The 16,123-nt window shown below is 51.4% G+C and overlaps 1 protein-coding gene across 3 annotated transcripts; it reads right to left on the reverse strand.

Moving 5' to 3' along the window:
* Positions 1-207: 207 nt before the first annotated feature.
* C4H19orf38 (chromosome 4 C19orf38 homolog) lies at positions 208-10,959 on the reverse strand. Of its 3 annotated transcripts, none has more exons than XM_059062156.2 (7): positions 10,732-10,959; positions 9,361-9,691; positions 7,285-7,377; positions 6,066-6,093; positions 5,285-5,328; positions 4,017-4,051; positions 208-809 (listed from the first exon to the last, which is right to left on the reverse strand). In XM_059062156.2, exons 1-7 carry the CDS (start codon positions 10,957-10,959, stop codon positions 663-665), a joined length of 906 nt encoding a protein of 301 aa, XP_058918139.1. In that variant the 3' UTR covers positions 208-662. The 3 variants fall into 3 exon arrangements, with proteins under 3 accessions (XP_058918139.1, XP_066889547.1, XP_066889548.1); XM_067033446.1 differs by having other exon boundaries at positions 584-809; positions 9,361-9,669; positions 10,732-10,831; XM_067033447.1 differs by lacking the exon at positions 208-809 and adding an exon at positions 1,844-1,925 and having other exon boundaries at positions 9,361-9,669; positions 10,732-10,831.
* Between the last annotated feature and the right edge of the window lie 5,164 nt (positions 10,960-16,123).

Consider the following 16,123-nt stretch of genomic DNA (forward strand, 5'->3'; position numbering starts at 1 on the left):
CCACCTCCTGTACTCACCAGTGCAAGGACTTTAGCAGAGACCCCACATGGCACTAACCCCCTCCCTACACCCCCATGGGCCTCCCCATACACCACCCTGACTGCATGCATTTGAGGGGTACTGCCCCCTCCACCCCCCACCCTGCAATCAGTGATTGGACCCCAGAGGTCCTGGGCTTGAAGGATTACACTCCACAGAGGCCTTGGGAACGGCTCCAAGCATTATAATTAATAACTTAGGCATGCCAGCAGGACACATAGAATATAACCCCCAGGTACCCTATGCTCCAAAAACCTAAGTCAGGTGTGGCATGGGACGAAGGAAAGCGGAGGGGTGTGTGCAGAGCTCACACTTCATAATGGCCCAGTTGAGGGATCCTAACAGCTCCTTTCATGGTGGTCTGAAAAGCTGGCAATCCAGAGAGGCTTCCTGCTTTCTGTCCAGGCTCCAGGCCGATGCTTGCATCCCCTCTCCCACTCCTGCTCCTCTGTGAGGAAGGTTGCAAGGCCAGGGGATCCCTTTCATTTCCTCTGTTCACTGCCCTGAGGAAGCAGCAGCCAGAAGTCCCCAAGGTAGCTGGAGGGAACTGAGACCCTACAAAGCCCAGCCAGCTCAAGGGGGAGGGCTGAACGGAGGGCACACAGACAGAGGGAGGGGCTCCCCTAGAAGGCCCGGAATGTGCTGAATTCTGGGAGCTCGGGTGAGGATGACGTGGAGGTGGGCCTCTTCCGGGTCCCAGAGTTGCCAGGTGTCGCAGCAGAGCCTGAGGGAGCATCCTGGGTGGCTGCGTCTTCTTCTGAAGTCATTTTCTTTATCCGTGGAGGAAAAATAGAGAACGGGTGATTTGGGGTTTCAGGATCTCGGGTTACCCCATGTTCTGAGCCCGAGACTCCCCCAGTCCATCGGGTCTTACCTCATCCCCCCCACACACAGCTTCAGCACCCTGATCCTGCTGTCTGTCCTGCCTTCCTCTCTGCTGAATAGGGAACCAGACAGCCTGGGATCGAATTGCAGCTCCCCCTCTTCCTAGGGGTGTGATCACCCCCTTTGGCCTCAGTTTCCCCTTTTGTACAACGGGGGAGAATGCCAACACCCCCCCCCCCGGGGTGGCTACGACTCATAAATATGAACACTGTATGGCATAATTTCTGTGTAAAATCCGGAATAGGCAAATCCATCGAAGCGACAGAAAGTAGAATGGTGGGTGCCAGGGCCTGCAGTGGGGGTGAAACAGGGAGTTGGTGTTTAATAGGGACAGAGTTTTTCTTTTTCTGGCCACACCGTGCGGCTTGTGGAATCTTAGTTCCCCAACCAGGGACTGAACCCAGGCCACTGCAGTGAAAGTGCTGAGTCTTAACCACTGGACTGCCAGGGAAGTCCCGGGACAGGATTTGTTTTGCAAGATAATGTTCTGGGGATGATGGTGGTGATGGTTGTACAACAATATGAATACACTTAATGCCACAGAACTGTACACTGAAAAATAACTAAAATGGTAAATTTTATGTCTATTTTACAATGATTTTTTAAAAAAAACTAGCAAAGATCACTAGAATTTACTGTTAAGGAAAAGAAGCATCGTGCATAACAGTGTGGTTAGCATGCTAACCACATTTGTGTTAAAAAGAGTGAGGATAGGGCTTCCCTGGTGGCGCAGTGGTTGAGAATCCGCCTGCCGATGCAGGGGACACGGGTTCGTGCCCTGGTCCGGGAAGATCCCACATGCCGCGGAGCAACTAAGCCCGTCAGCCATGGCCGCTGGGCCTGCGCGTCCGGAGCCTGTGCTCCGCAACGGGAGAGGCCACAACAGTGAGAGGCCCGCATACAGCAAAAAAAAAAAAAAAAAAAGAGTGAGGATATAGACTTGCTAGTTTTGCCTTTGCTTGTATGTGCAGGAAGCTCCTAATGGTGATTTACCTGTACGTCTGTGTGCAGAGGGGGAGACCAGTGGGTGGAGAGGGATTAAGAAAGAGAAGAGAATTTTACTCTGTATATAATTTTTACATTTGGATGTATTTCATAGTCAAAAAAAATTTTAACTAAAAAAAATATATTTTTAAAGTCACCAGGACTAAGATACTGAGAAATAAGTTATTTTTCTCCTTCCTTTTCTCTGTTTTCCACCGTTTCGTTTTAAATGCCTTAGGAAAAAAAAAAAAAAAAAGAGGGCCGGGGTGCGGGGGAGGCAGTAATCACCAGGCTCGAGCCTTGAGCGGAGTGACTTCTCACAGAAGGTTTCAGAATTTGCCTCGCCTGCCAGGCTTTTCTCAACAGCTCAGGATCTGTTCCCTGAGGTGAGATCTCAGAGGGCTGGACAGGCCGGTGCCAAGCCCCTTCCTTCCCACCATCTGTATACCGGTGACTGGGGGCCAGTCTCCATCTGCTCTGTGGCAGCACTGTGTGAGGGGACCTGTCTCTTGTCTCTCTGGAACTCTGCCACGCCTCCTTCTCCCTCGGCCCACTCATCCACTCCAAAATCAGTGCCGTGTTTCCCATCCTCTGAATCTACCTGACCTGCATCTGTTCGCTTCTTCCACCTCCGCTGCCAACACACTGGACCAAACTACCCGCCACGTCTGGCGCCTGAACCGTTGCCGGCTCCCCCAGCTCGCGTCCTCCCACGGTCCCCCACAGTCCATCCTTCCAGAAGCCGCCAGAGGGCGCCCGTGAGCACATAGATCAAGTCAAGTCCCACCTCTGCTCTGAACCTTTCATGGCTCACCCTTCACTTGGGGTCAAAGTCAAAAGTTCCGCGCGGCTCCCCTGTACTCCTCACTCAGCTGCACCCCTACTGAGCCGTGCCAAGAACGTGTCCTGAGCCTGGATCAATCCTCCGCAGCTACCTCCTGCTTGTCGCTAATCTCAGAGATCTCCCGGATCTCCCATCTAAGTGAGCTTCCTGGTCACTCCTACCCCACGTGGCATTGTCTGTCTCCCCCTGTAGAATTAAGAAGCTCTGAGGGATGAAGGGCCTCATCTTGTTCTTGTCCAGATGCCCAGGAAGGCTATTTTGACCCATCCAATCCTCCCCCCACCCCCCTCCCCACCATGGTGCCCCAAGCAGACTGACTCCACCCCAAGCTCCCTGACTGAAGTCCCAAAGCGTCCACTTACACAAATGGAACTTCTGAGGCCGCCTCAAGGGGGACCACCTGCACCCCAGACCTGTACCCCTCTCTGCATGGAGAAGAGCTAGCTGGACATTTTCTTTTCTTTTTTCTTTTTCTTTTTTTTTTTTTGGCCGAGCCATGCTGCGCGGCATGTGGGATCTCAGTTTTTCCCACCAGGGATCAAACCCAGGCCCCCTGCAGTGGAAGTGTGGAGTCCCAACCACTGGACCGCCAGGGAAGTCCCCTAGCTGGACATTTTCTTGATCCATCGTGTCCAGGGGTCGGATATCTCTAATTTAGTAAACTACTACTAATAATAATTACCCCAAGGCCATCACAAGATGCAGCTGTGTAGAGGAGTCCCATAGACCTGGGTTCAAATCCCAGCCAGGACACTGTGTGATCTGGGGGAGCAACACCCTTTGCTAAGCAGGGGGTGGGGAATGGGGGTGGGAATGGGGGTTGAGACCCTCCCCCTTGAAAGGGAGACGCATGTCTGGGACAGCTAAGCTGAAGTTCCTGAAACTGAACACAAAAGTAGGCTTTTCTTTATACCAGGAGCGAACCACACTGTGCACCAGATTGTCACAAGGCTCCGTGACCCCAAAGAAGCCACCAGATCACCCTGAGTCCCTTGTCACCATTCTGTGTGCAAAGGCAGTGCTGACAACCAGGGGCCTGTCCACTGCCCCACGAAGGCCTGGACAACGTGCCTACCTCCAATCCCCTGGAATTTTCCGGTTCCAACTCTCAGCTCACAAACAATCCCTGCTCAGTGATTCCGGGCTTTTCCCAGACCCCAGAAGCTCAGGGACAAACAGGTCAACCCAGCCTGGTGGTAGCCCCCACCTTCCCATGGTCAGGACAGTCAGCAGAAAATCGGGGCCGAGAAACAGGGCGACTTACGGAGATGGTAAACAGGGAGTTATCGAAGGACATGTCTGCAACAGAAAGAGAAGAAGACCAGGATGGGGGCCGGTTCAGATTTCCTGCTCACCGCCCTCCCCAAGCGCTCCCCCCAAGCCCACCGGCCCCAAGTCAACCACGAGGAAGGGAGTAAGGTCCATCACCCCTCATCCTCTTTGCCCCCTTCCAGCCCATTCTATAGGGTGAACTGTGCACAGCTACAGATTGAACCGTGTCCCTCTAGACAGCTCAGAACCCTCCCTCAGGGACCTCTGGCTGTCCCCCGGGAAAATGGTGCCTCTGTCTCCATTCCCACTTTCCAGAACACCTCTCAGCTCCTCCCCCACCCTGGGTTGCCCGTTCTTCAGCCAGCCACTCCCTGCTCCCCCTATAGGTCTCTGATTCAACACCACTTCCTCTGGGAACTACCCTACCCCAGACAGGGTCCGGCCCGCCAGGGGCTGTTTCCCCACTGGAGTATGGGCTTGTGGACAGAAACCACCTCTGCCTTGGTTATCCTGGGAGCCCCCAGACCTTAGCACATAGTCGGGGTGCTTGATAAATACGTGAGACAGTGAAAGAAGTACAGAGAATGGAGTTTTCTCTGCTTGGCGCCCCTTCCTGGGCATCGCACTTCACAGGCTGGCTCCCTCTCCCCACCCCCAGTGGGAGCCAGCAGAACAGCACATTCTGGACCACAAGTGGGGCTCCATTTAAGGATGGTGCCAGGCACTGTGAAAGCCGGGTGCCCTGATGGTGGACAAGACAGATGCAGTTCTCCACCCCCTTGGAGCTGATGGTCCAGTGGTGGAGGCGAGTGTCACACACCCAAGCATGCAATGATTACTTAATTGTGTTTCTACCGAGGGCTAAGAGGAACGGCAGGGCTCTGGGGGCATGTGAGTTGAAAGAGTAGATACTGCCTAGGAAGTCAGGGAAGGCTTCCCGAAGGAGGCGGCCTTTAGACTGAGACCACAGGGTGGAAAAGTATTCTAGGCAGAGGGCAGAATGAGTGAAAGGCATGAGGATGGGGCAAGGAGAGGTAAGAGGTGAAAGCTGTTCACACACACACACACACACACAAAAAAAATAGGTGAACCTGGTCGGGAAACGACAGGGGATGGGGGAGAAAGGGGGGAGAGCGTGTTCTCAACTCTAAGGGAAGTGAGCCGCTGTAGAAGGGGCTCAGTAGCGAGTAGTGAGACCCGCTGGCATTCTGAGGCAGTGACCCTGCCCCGGTGAGGGACAGGAACGGGGGAGGCACAGACCTGTGGTGGCGAAGTTAACCTGGGCCCAGCAGGACTCTCGCTCCCTGCAGAGGGTTTCAGGAGAAAGTGGTGACTTGTCTCAGGCAGGAGTCTCGTTCCGGGTAGCCCTGATCAAACTTGACCCTTCCTCCCCACCCCACCTCTGCATCCTCCCTGAATCCCCTCAGATGGAAATCCTCTCGCAGGAGACCCACAGCAAGGTGAAGTCAGGATTCTATCACCGGGGCTACTGCTAGTTCTCTGCCACTAGGCAGCACGGTGTCCACTCCTCTCTCAGAGGGGAGAAACCAAGGCTGGAGCCAGTAGATTCTGATGCCCAGGAACCAGGGCCACTGTCTACAGGCTACAAGTTGGGCACTGCACAACCCCAGGGGGCACCACTCGCCTCTCCCACAGTTGTGGATTTCTAGAATGATTACTTAGCAAATTTTGGCAACTGGCCGTAAAGGGATGCGAGGAAGCCTCAGTCTCCTCATCTGTAAAATGGGGCCATTCCTAGTGCCTGCTTCCAGCGCTGCCACGAGGATCACGTGAGCTCAGGGTCCAGAGTCCCGCACCACAATGCTGGGCACACTGTAGGTGCTTCCTGAATAGCACCTGTTTCTATTAAGCCAGCCTCCCACCAGAAGACACTGTTTGGGGTGGAGCCCTGGAAGGACCCTTCTTCCCCCAGAACCCGGCCAGCTATCAGAGTCTTTAATGGCCACCAGGAACTCCTGCCTTGGGACTGAGTTTTCTTTCCCCAAAACCACTCTCTGAGGGTCTCCAGGGATGGTCTCACCGTTTCTTCTTCAAGTGTTTTACTTTAACTGGGAGAGGAAAAAAAAAAAGCGTTTGTTAGATTTTGGTCCTGGTTGCAAAAAGCCAAGAAACCAAAAGGCCCACATACATTTGTAGCCCATCCTTTCCTTCTTCGCTGGCAAATTTCCCACTCAACAGGGGAGCTACTGAAGACACTTTTTTCCCCCCAATTTCATGATCAATGTATGTCGGTAAAAACTTCAAACAAGGTACGAGCATGTAAAATTGTCGTGTTTTTTTTTTTTTTTTTTTTTTAGTCCACGCCATGCCATATGCGGGGTCTTAGTTCCCCAAGCAGTGATCAAACCCGTGCCCCCTGCAGTGAAAGCACGGAGTCCAAACCACTGGACCACCAGGGGATTCCCACTTTATTTTTTTTTTTAAGACTGAGTTCCGTGGTGCCAGGGGCTGTGGGAAGGGGGAACGGGGAGTCGGTGTTTAAAGGGGCCAGTTACAGTTTGGGAAGATGAAAGAGTTCTGGAGATGGATGGTGGCAATGGTTGTACAACAAAGTGAGTATGCTGAACTGGACACTTAAAAAGGGTTAAGGGCTTCTCTGGTGGCGCAGTGGTTGAGAGTCCGCCTGCCGATGCAGGGGACACGGGTTCGTGCCTCGGTCCGGGAAGATCCCACGTGCTGCGGAGCGGCTGGGCCCGTGAGCCATGGCCACTGAGCCTGTGTGTCCGGAGCCTGTGTTCTGCAACGGGAGAGGCCACAACAGTGAGAAGCCTGCGTACCGGGGAAAAAAAAAAAAAAAAAAAAAAGGCTAAAATGAAAAAAATTAAAAATTTTAAAATAATTGTTTTAAAAAAAGGAATTCCCAGGCGATCCACTTTCACTGCCAGGGGCCCAGGTTTGATCCCTGGTCAGGGAACTAAGATCCCACGAATTGCGCAGCGTGGCCAAAAAAATTAAAAAATAATAATTTTTTAAAGGGTTAAAATGGTAACTTTTATGTCATGTATATTTTACAATTTATATATATATACACACACACACACACACACACACACACACACATATACATGTATATATACATATATAAATTGCCCCTGCCGACCACCATCATCAAAATTCTGGAGGGTTCTTCACTGCTAAACCTTTGTAGTAAGGACGCCCAACCATGCTCCTAAAAATGGGTGGGAGTGGGAGTGCATATACAACTTCCGGTGGGCCATGCTTTCTCTGCCTGCCGTTACCTTTCCTGACGACCAACGCAATGGTCACCAGCCCAGCGAGGAGGAGGAAGGCTCCAGCCAGGCTCAAGGAGAGTGCCAGGATCCAGGTGGGCACTAGAGGAAGATGGGAAAAGAGAGATTGGGCAGGTCATGGAACTGTGGGGCTGCAGGGAGAAGATGAGACTCCTGTCATTCCTCCATTTGGTTTGGGTGTTGCTAGACCCTGGGGATCTAGCAAACCTGTTTCTGGTCAATTAGCATATTCCCTCCCCCTGGCCAATCTGATTGGTTCAGGGAGGGGCATGTTGCCCAAGCTGAGCCAATGAAAGTAATTTCTGGACTTAGGCTAGACCACTGGGAAGATAGGTTTACTCCTCAGGCCAGCGTTACAAAGCTGGTAGGATATACACCTGGGGCTCCAAGGTACAATTTTGACACCCTGAGAGGGAGGGCCTGCCTGAGAATAAAACACAGAAGAAAGCAGAGCTGAGAAGTGGCACATGATTCCTGACATCAGTAAGCACCCGGATCCAGCCATGCCTGAAGTCAGTGCTGTTCAGTGAACCAACAAATCCCCTTTTGTCGCTGAAGCCAATTTGAGTCAAGTTTTCAGTTACTTGTGGCCTGAAGAGTCCAGCTGGCTGGGTAATAGGGGGTCAGACAACATCCACCCCCAGCCACATGGTGGACCCTGAGGCCCACATAGAGGTCAGCCACAAAAGCATGAAGCCCCAGCTCCAGTTAATGTCTCTGCAAAAGATTCGGCTGCCCCTCCTTGGAGAGAGGGAGAAGCCAGCAGGAGATGCTCTGAGCCCAGTGGAGGTCAGGAACTAGCCAGGAGGGGAGGAGAGGCACACACTTGGTGTTCTCAGTGTTAGCCCTTGTTCATTCATTCACCTGGGGCAGGAGGGGTGTCACCTCCCCACTCTGAGACCACAGGACCAAGGTGAGAGAAGGGGGCCTTTGATTGTGGAACTTGAGGCTGGGGAAGGACACAGAGACTGTTCTGTCATCACAGCCTGGGGGCCTCTGCTGGCAACAAAGTTCTCTTTGCAACAAGAAAATTCTGACTGATGGTGAAGCAGAGGCTCCACCCAGAGGCTCCTCCTTCCCTCCTGCTCCTTGATCCAGAGCCCAGGCCCAGCCCCCTCTCCTGGAAAGACCAGAGGAAGACATCAGTCCTCCCACGACTTCTGTCTCACTCAGACGAAAAGCCAGAGTCCTTGCTGCAGCCACAAGACCCTGCACAATCCTCGTCGCCTCCCCCCTGCCCTCATCTCCCCCACTTTTCCCCCTTGCTCACTATGCTTCAGACGTATGGGGCGCCTCTATGTCTCTCAAAGACACCAGGCACGCTCCAGGCTCAGGGCGTTTGCACAGCCTGCTTCCTCTGCCTGGAACACTCCTGCCCCCGACACTCACGTGGCTGACTCTTCATCCTTCAGGTCTTTGCTCAAACGTTTCCTCCTCAGAGAGGCCCTCCTTGGCCACTCTCCTCTCTACTTAAAATGACACCCTTGGGAATTCCCTGGCTGTCCAGTGGTTAGGACTTGGCGCTTTCACTGCCAGGGCTATATTTCATCCCTTCACCAGGCTATATTTCATCTCTGCCACTTTCCTTGTCCCCTGTTTACCAAACTCCTTATTTATCGTCTGTCCCCATCCCTCGGAATGTCAACTGTGAGACATCAGGGACTTTGTTTCATTCACTGCTGAACCTGCAATGCCAAGGACAGTGCCTGTTACATAGCAGGTGCTCAAGGGAGGGTGCAGAAGAGCATGCAGGTTTAACGCCTGGATTTCAGGGAGGGTGAACGCATGCCAGGTTTAACGCTCTGCCACCTGCTGGCTGGGTGACCTGGGCCAGTCTCTTCATCTCTTGTGCCTCAGTTTCCTCATCTGGAAAATGGGGAGAATGGCCGTACCCATTGCATGCGGTGACTGTGAGGATTAAACAAGGAAAAGTGAAAAAGTCCTGGCAAGTCGCAAGAGGTGGCTCGTCCTGTGATGACTTCCAGGTGGAGGGAACAGCACCTACAAAGCCTCATGGTGAGAAAATGGAGGCCGGGACAGTGAGGAATGATGGGAGGGCCTTACCTGGGAAGGAGACGTGCATGGGCTCACTGAGGTTTGACAGTTGAGGCTGCCTGTGTTCGCCGAGCACGCCATACTGGCAGCGGAATGGTCCCCCTGGAACCTCCCTGCTGCCACCACTCAGGTTGAAGATGACCTTGAGCTGGTCCGCGGGGGCCTGCAGGAGCTGCACCACCTCCTCCCCTTGATACAGTGTGAAATTCGCCCCCGGGAAATCCCTGGGGGCCATGCATGAGATGTGGATGGGGTCCTCCCGGCTGCTGGGATGTGGGGGCACCAGCATGATGGATGGCGCTGGGATAGCCAAGGAGCCTGTGAAGCAAGATACGGGAGGCTGTCTGGGTGGTTAGAGCAGTGGCCAGCCTGGCTGTGTAGCCTTGGGCAAGTGGCTCACCCTATCTGGGCCTTGGCTTTCGTGTACAACTAGAGGCTAGTCATCTCTACCCTACTGTGATGTTGAAGGGGTAGAGTGCCCAGCACGTGGTGAGAGAGCCCTGCATTTGAGTCATTTTATTATAATAGCCGTGGATGTTACACGGCAGCGCAATTATACTCGTATTACTTCCATCAACAGCATTGACTACGTGCCAGGCCCTGTTTAGGTGCTGGGGACAGAGCAGTGGATGAGATAGTCAGATAGAAGGACAGATAAGGTATGCCTGCCCCGGGGTGGGGCTGACTTTCTCAGGGAGATGAGGGTGGTAGGGTAGCCACGGAGGGCTTCCATAGAGACACGGCACAGGAAGAACTGGGGCCGAGCATTGCAGGCAGAGGGATACGCTGGGGCGAAGGCCACAGGCTGGAAGGGGTGTGGTGTGTTCAAGGAGCCTGGGTGGCAGGAGGGAGGGTGACCGAGGGGAGAAGGGGAGGGCAGAGGGGTTCTATCTTGTTTTCCAGGCTGTGGTGAAGAATCTGATTTGGGGGCACGACTTCCTGCAGGAGGGACCAGTGTCTCCCCAGCTGCTCACAGGCTCCCGAGCAGAGTGCCTGGCTCAGGTGAGGTCGACACAAGCCTTCCCTTATCTAGCTTCCCCGCCCCACCCTCTGAGCCCCCAGCAGATCCTCCTGTTGCCCCAGCCCTGGAGGTAGGAGCCTGCAGAGGTCAAGCAGGGCTGAGTCATGGGGCGTGGGCACTGCTGTCTCTGGTGGGGTGGCACATCGGATACCCTTGATGTGGGTGCGGATAATGAGACCAGACAAGAGAAATCCGTGCTCCTGGGGCATTTCCAAGGCTCTGGGGCAAATCGGTCAGGGCTCAGCTTCTCCAGCACCTGGTTTCTGCGCACACACACCCTCCCTGCCACCCCCCAGCAGAGGCAAGGTTGGGGAGGTGGAGGGAGCGGAGCAGGGGTGGCACAGGGGCACCAGGCTCACCGGCTGCAAAGAGCAGGACGGTCCAGGGCATCTCTCCTCCCGCGTTTTGCCGGGAAATCTGGCTGAGACCAGCGCGGCCCACGGCTCACTGCCAGCTCCTCCTGTGAGGCCAGAGCAAGGAAAGAAGAACCAGGGCTGATTTGAGCCGAGTGTTTCCTCATTGGCAGGAAGTTGCACACACACACTTGGGCGCTGAAAGGGACTCTCTCCCCTCCCCACCCCTTCCATGGACGCACATCAGACCCTGGCACCTCGATGTTCCTTAGGGGCCAAGGTTCGGCAGATGGGAGGGGAAAAATGAATGAGATGGTCCAGTGCGTGGGTTTTTTTTTTTCCCCTGAGAACTCCCGGACATGAGGAAGCACGAGAAACATGGGTTTTTTTTTGGAAACCGAGGCCCAAGTCACAAAATGTGACCCAACCAGTGCTGAAGTTGAAACATGTGGGGTGGAAGTTGGTAGGGCATGGTGGTTAGGGCTTGGCCTCTGCGACCTCAGGCAAGAGAAGGTCCTTCTTGGAAGCCTCAGCTTGCTGCTCTGAAGAACGGGGCTAAGAGTAGTGGACACTAGCTCCAAAGAATTCATGTCATGAAGTGCAATGCCTAGTGTAGTGTGAATGTTCCCAGTGGGAGGCCACAGGGGAGAAAAGCCTCAGGAGCTTCACCAGCCAGGTGAAAGGAAACACTAGCTCCAGAACTGAGGAAATGACATTGTTTGCAGCATAAATTGCCTCCTGTTGATAGCCCAGAAACTTCCAAAGGTCTGTCTTACCAGATTTGCTTTGGTCTCCAAACATTTCTGGTCAAGTCCAGCAGGTAGGTCCACCTGGAGGTTTACACCCAGGAAGGATGTAAGCATGTAGTTGCCAAATACTAAAAAGGGCCATTAGAGTGGACTTTTTTCTTTGGATACACAAAGCTCATTTCAACCTCAGGGCCTTTGCATGTGTTCCATCATCCCTGCCTGGAACACAATTCTATAGACCTGGTCAAATCCCACTTCTGCTTCAGGTCTCAGTTTAAATGCCATTTTAAGGCCAGCTTTCCAGATTCCTCTGGACTTCGAAAAATGCCTTTGCTGAATCCTGACATAGTACCTTGTAATTTTCTTTGATTGCAACTAGCATGCTTGTATTTTCATGCTTGTCCATTTCATCTAACTTATCACACTTATTGCTATAAGCCTGTTTATATTCCCTTGTTAGGCTTTTAATATCTGTGGGGTTTGTAGTGATGTCTCCTCTTTCATCCCTGATAATAGAAATTTGTGTTTTTTCTCTTTTTTCTTGATTAGCTTTGCCAGGGGTTAATCATTTTTATTAATCTTTTCCAAGTACCAACTTTTGCCTTTGTTGTTTTTCTCTATCTTTGGTTTTCTATTTCATTATTTTGTTCTCTCTTCCAGTTACCATGTGTTTAACTGGCTTTTCTTTTCCTAGCTTCTTTTTTAAAAAAAATTTATTATTTATTTTTTTGGCTGCGTTGGGTCTTCGTTGCTGCACGTGGACTTTCTCTAGTTGCGGTGAGCGGAGGCTACTCTTCGTTGTGGTGCGCGGGCTTCTCATTGCAGTGGCTTCTCTTGTTGCGGAGCATGCACTCTAGGCATGCGGGCTTCAGGAGTTGTGGAGCGCGGGCTCCAGTAGTTGTGGAGCGCGGGCTCAGTAGTGGTGGCTCGCGGGCTCTAGAGCGCAGGCTCACTAGTTGTGGCCCACAGGCTTAGTTGCTCTGCAGCATGTGGGAACTTCCTGAACCAGGGCTCGAATTTGTGTCCCCTGCATTGGCAGGCGGATTCTTAACCACTGCGCCACCAGGGAAGTCCCTATAACCTGGAATTTTGAATTCAGAAATAGCCACACATACCTGTATTGGTCAGCTGACACACAGATTATGCCCTTAAGAGACAGGACTGAGGAGTCATGGGCAGGGTGAAGGGAAAGCAATGATGGATGGTGACTCCCTGGGGTCAGGGAACTGTTAGCAGCCAGGCCTGAAGTTGCTGGGGAGAAAACAGTTCTGGAACTTGGAGAGAGCTGGTGTTACAGGCTTTGGTGGAAGTATGCAGACCAACAGGGTAGGAGCCAGGGAATAGATACCTAGACCTTCCTTTCCTTCAGCCCTCAGATATCCTACCAGGGCTGAACCCAACTGGAAATAAGAGGAAAAGGAAGCCAAGTTGACCCGGTGTGTAGATATCAGCTCCCTGCCACCCATTGTGAAGCAGTACAGTAAATGGTAGAGAACAGCTCTGGTGGGGCAAACACACACAACTACTTCAAAATGTCCAAGTAGTGAGTCTGCCCAGCACATGGTCTTGTAATCTTTTGGTTATCATTTCAAGGGATCCCTGACCTCCAGAAGCCAGTCTGCCAACTCCCCATGGTTATAAGAACCCCAGGCTAAGATTCTAGGCCAACATTACAAACGGAAGAGGGACTCTGTATGATGTGGCCTCTGCCAAAGGCCCCCATCTCTTCTCTGGCTACTCCTCTCACCCATCCCACCCTCATCTCCCTTCTACCTCTTGAACTCTCTGAGAGCCTTTGACCTCAGAGCACTGTTCTTTTCTGCTTGCCTCTTCTCCCTTCTATTTCAAACCTGAGCTTCAATGCCACCTTCTTGCGGAAGCTCTCCGACTCCATCCAGGTGAAATGAACCACCCCACCTAACCACCTAGCATTTACTTCTCAGTGCCTCTGACTACCTGAAATCATTTAGTGGAGCAGCACTGGGATGACAGCTCCACGAGGACATTGTCTGTTTTATTCACAGTGTCACTCAGTAAATTTTGTTGACTACTTGGGGAGGGGGAGGGTTTTGTTTAATTGAGGGAAACAAGAATCACCCATTCACCCCAGACAACAGTGAAAATGGCAGAGCAGGTAGCTCCGTGGGCCTCTACCTCCACCAAAACATCGACCAACTGAGCAAAAGTGGTAAGAATCAACTTTATCCAAACTCTGGAAAACAGCTAAACGTTTATGCCAACCAAGGAAATGCTGAATCAAGAAGAGGCAACTTGATCATGGCAGGAAAGCTTTTTGTGGTGTTTTCCCTGCCCTTCCTCATCTCCTTCCCCAGCACAGTGGAGGACTTAAAGACAGCAGCCTGTGTCTTCAAGTGAAGTATAGGGCCCTGGTCCCCAGTTTCTAAGGGAGCAGAGCAGCCCTCGTTCTCACAGTATTGTGTGTGTCTGTTCTAAGATGTCTGGGGGTTACCTGAGGGACTGCCTCAGGGTGCTTGTCTGTTTAACTCAGAACACATTCTTGGAAAACACTGTAAGGCAAAGGAAGAACCCACAGTTCTCTGGAGCACAAAATTACAATTGACATACCAAAAGGTGGGAGGAAAAGCTGGGGTGAGGGTTTCTTTGGGTAATTAAGGCATTCAAAAGCACCCATACACACTGGGTAACTTAGAAAGCAATGTGCATGCCCAGGGCAGGACAAATGCTCAGAAAAGACCTAAGAAGGCCCTACTCTTTCATCTCTGGCTGATTTCTAGGCTTGGTGCAAACAGGAAGAGAAGACTAAGGCAGAGTTATAAACACCCAGGTGAAGTATTGATGTGCCCCAGCAGAGACTGGTAAAGAGTGGGAGAGGTTTCTCATTGTTTTTCTTTCTTCCTTTTTCATTCCATAATATATAAATCAACACCACCCCAATTTTAAAATGGACAAAAGACTTGAACAAACATTTTTCCAAAGAAGATATACAAGTGGCCAATGAGCACATGAAAGGATGCTCAATATCATTTGGAAAATGCAAATCCAAACCACTGTGAGGGCTTCCCTGGTGGCGCAGTGGTTGAGAGTCCGCCTGCCGATACAGGGGACATGGGTTTGTGCCCCGGTCTGGGAGGATCCCACATGCTGCAGGGTGGCTAGGCCTGTGAGCCATGGCCGCTGAGCCTGCACGTCCAGAGCCTGTGCTCTGCAACGGGAGAGGCCGCAACAGTGAGAGGTCCGCGTACCGCAAAAAACAACAAAAACAAAAACAACCACTGTGAGCTTTCGGGAGTTCCCTGGTGGCCTAGTGGTTAGGATTCCAGGCTTTCCCTGTTGTGGCCAGGGTTCAATTCCTGGTCGGGGAACTGAGATCCCACAAGCTGTGTGGCACAGCCAAAAAACCCCCCCAAAACCAAAATCACTATGAGCTTTCAGCGACTGTGAAGCTGAGGAGATCCCAGGGCCGGGAGAAGGATGTCAGATATCACTGTCCTCCCAGCTCTAAGGCCCTCCCCTGATGCCCCTCAATAAAATGGCTTGATCCCCCAAAAAGAAACAAACAAACCACTATGAGATACCACTTCACATCCATTAGGAGGGACATACTAAAAATAAAATAGAAAATAACAAGTGTTGATGAGGATGTGGAAAAATTGGGACCCTCGTACATGGTTGGTGGGAATGTAAAATGGTGCAGCCACTGTGGGAAAGTTCGGCAGTTCCTCAAGTAGTTAAGCATAGAATTACCATATGACCCAGCAATTTCACTCCTAGGAATACACCGCAAAGAACTGAAGACAGATACTCAAAATACACATGTTCTTAGCAGCACTACTGACAACAGCCAAAAGGTGAAAACAACCCAAGTGTCCAACAGATACCCACACAATGGAATACTACTCGTCTATAAAAAGGAATTAAATACTGATATTATGATGAACATTAAGAACACGCTAAGTGAAAGAAGCCAGATACAAACAGTCACACATCCCATTTATATGAAATATCCAGAATTGCTAATTCCATAGAGGAAGATTGGTTGCCAGAAGCTTGGGTGAAGGGGGAATGAGGAATAATTGCTTAATGGGTTCAGGGTTTCCTTATAGGCTGGTGAAATGTTTTGGAAGTGGTTAGAAGTAGTGGCTGCACAACATTGTGAATATACTAAATGCCACTCCACTGGGTTGTTCACTTAAAATTATTAATCTAATGCAATGTGAAATTCACCTCATAAAAAAAATCCTTAAAAAAAAAGTTATCACTCATTCTCCACAACTACTTCAAAATGTCCAAGTAGTGAGTCTGAACTATAGACAAACTTGGAACGAAAAGGAGTACGAAGCATGACCATACATAAACTGACATTACAAAGTGTTACTTCCCCAAGCTCTCCAAACGTCAGAAACAGTTGACAGCCAGCAGCTGTATTCGAAGAGTAATTGCCACCACCTGCCAACCTCTCTCAGGCCCATCTTGAAAGCCTCAAAATTTCCATCTGAACATTTTTCTTATGTTTAGATGGAATCACCAGAGTCCATTTCTCCAGCGACATCTTTGCTTATCTGCTTAGGTCGCCTCCAAATCCTCTAAGCCAGACTGAGGGAGAGGTTAATTGGCGGCATGCCCAAGGAAGGGCGATAAACCTGGAATATAACAGATAATATTTACTG

The sequence above is a fragment of the Kogia breviceps genome, chromosome 4, assembly GCF_026419965.1.
Source record: "Kogia breviceps isolate mKogBre1 chromosome 4, mKogBre1 haplotype 1, whole genome shotgun sequence".
Classification (NCBI taxonomy): Eukaryota; Metazoa; Chordata; class Mammalia; order Artiodactyla; family Physeteridae; genus Kogia; species Kogia breviceps.

What these genes read in the sequence shown, in the direction of transcription:
- C4H19orf38 (XM_059062156.2), bottom strand. Translation starts at nt 10,959, where the DNA reads ATGGAAGGGGTGGGGAGGGGAGAGAGTCCCTTTCAGCGCCCAAGTGTG. An exon ending in CGTCCTGCTCTTTGCAGCCG is followed by an intron (nt 9,692 to 10,731) that starts GTGAGCCTGGTG and finishes CCACCCAGACAG; the next exon opens with CCTCCCGTATCTTGCTTCAC. An exon ending in GGTTAACTTCGCCACCACAG is followed by an intron (nt 4,052 to 5,284) that starts GTCTGTGCCTCC and finishes TTTCTGTTGCAG; the next exon opens with ACATGTCCTTCGATAACTCC.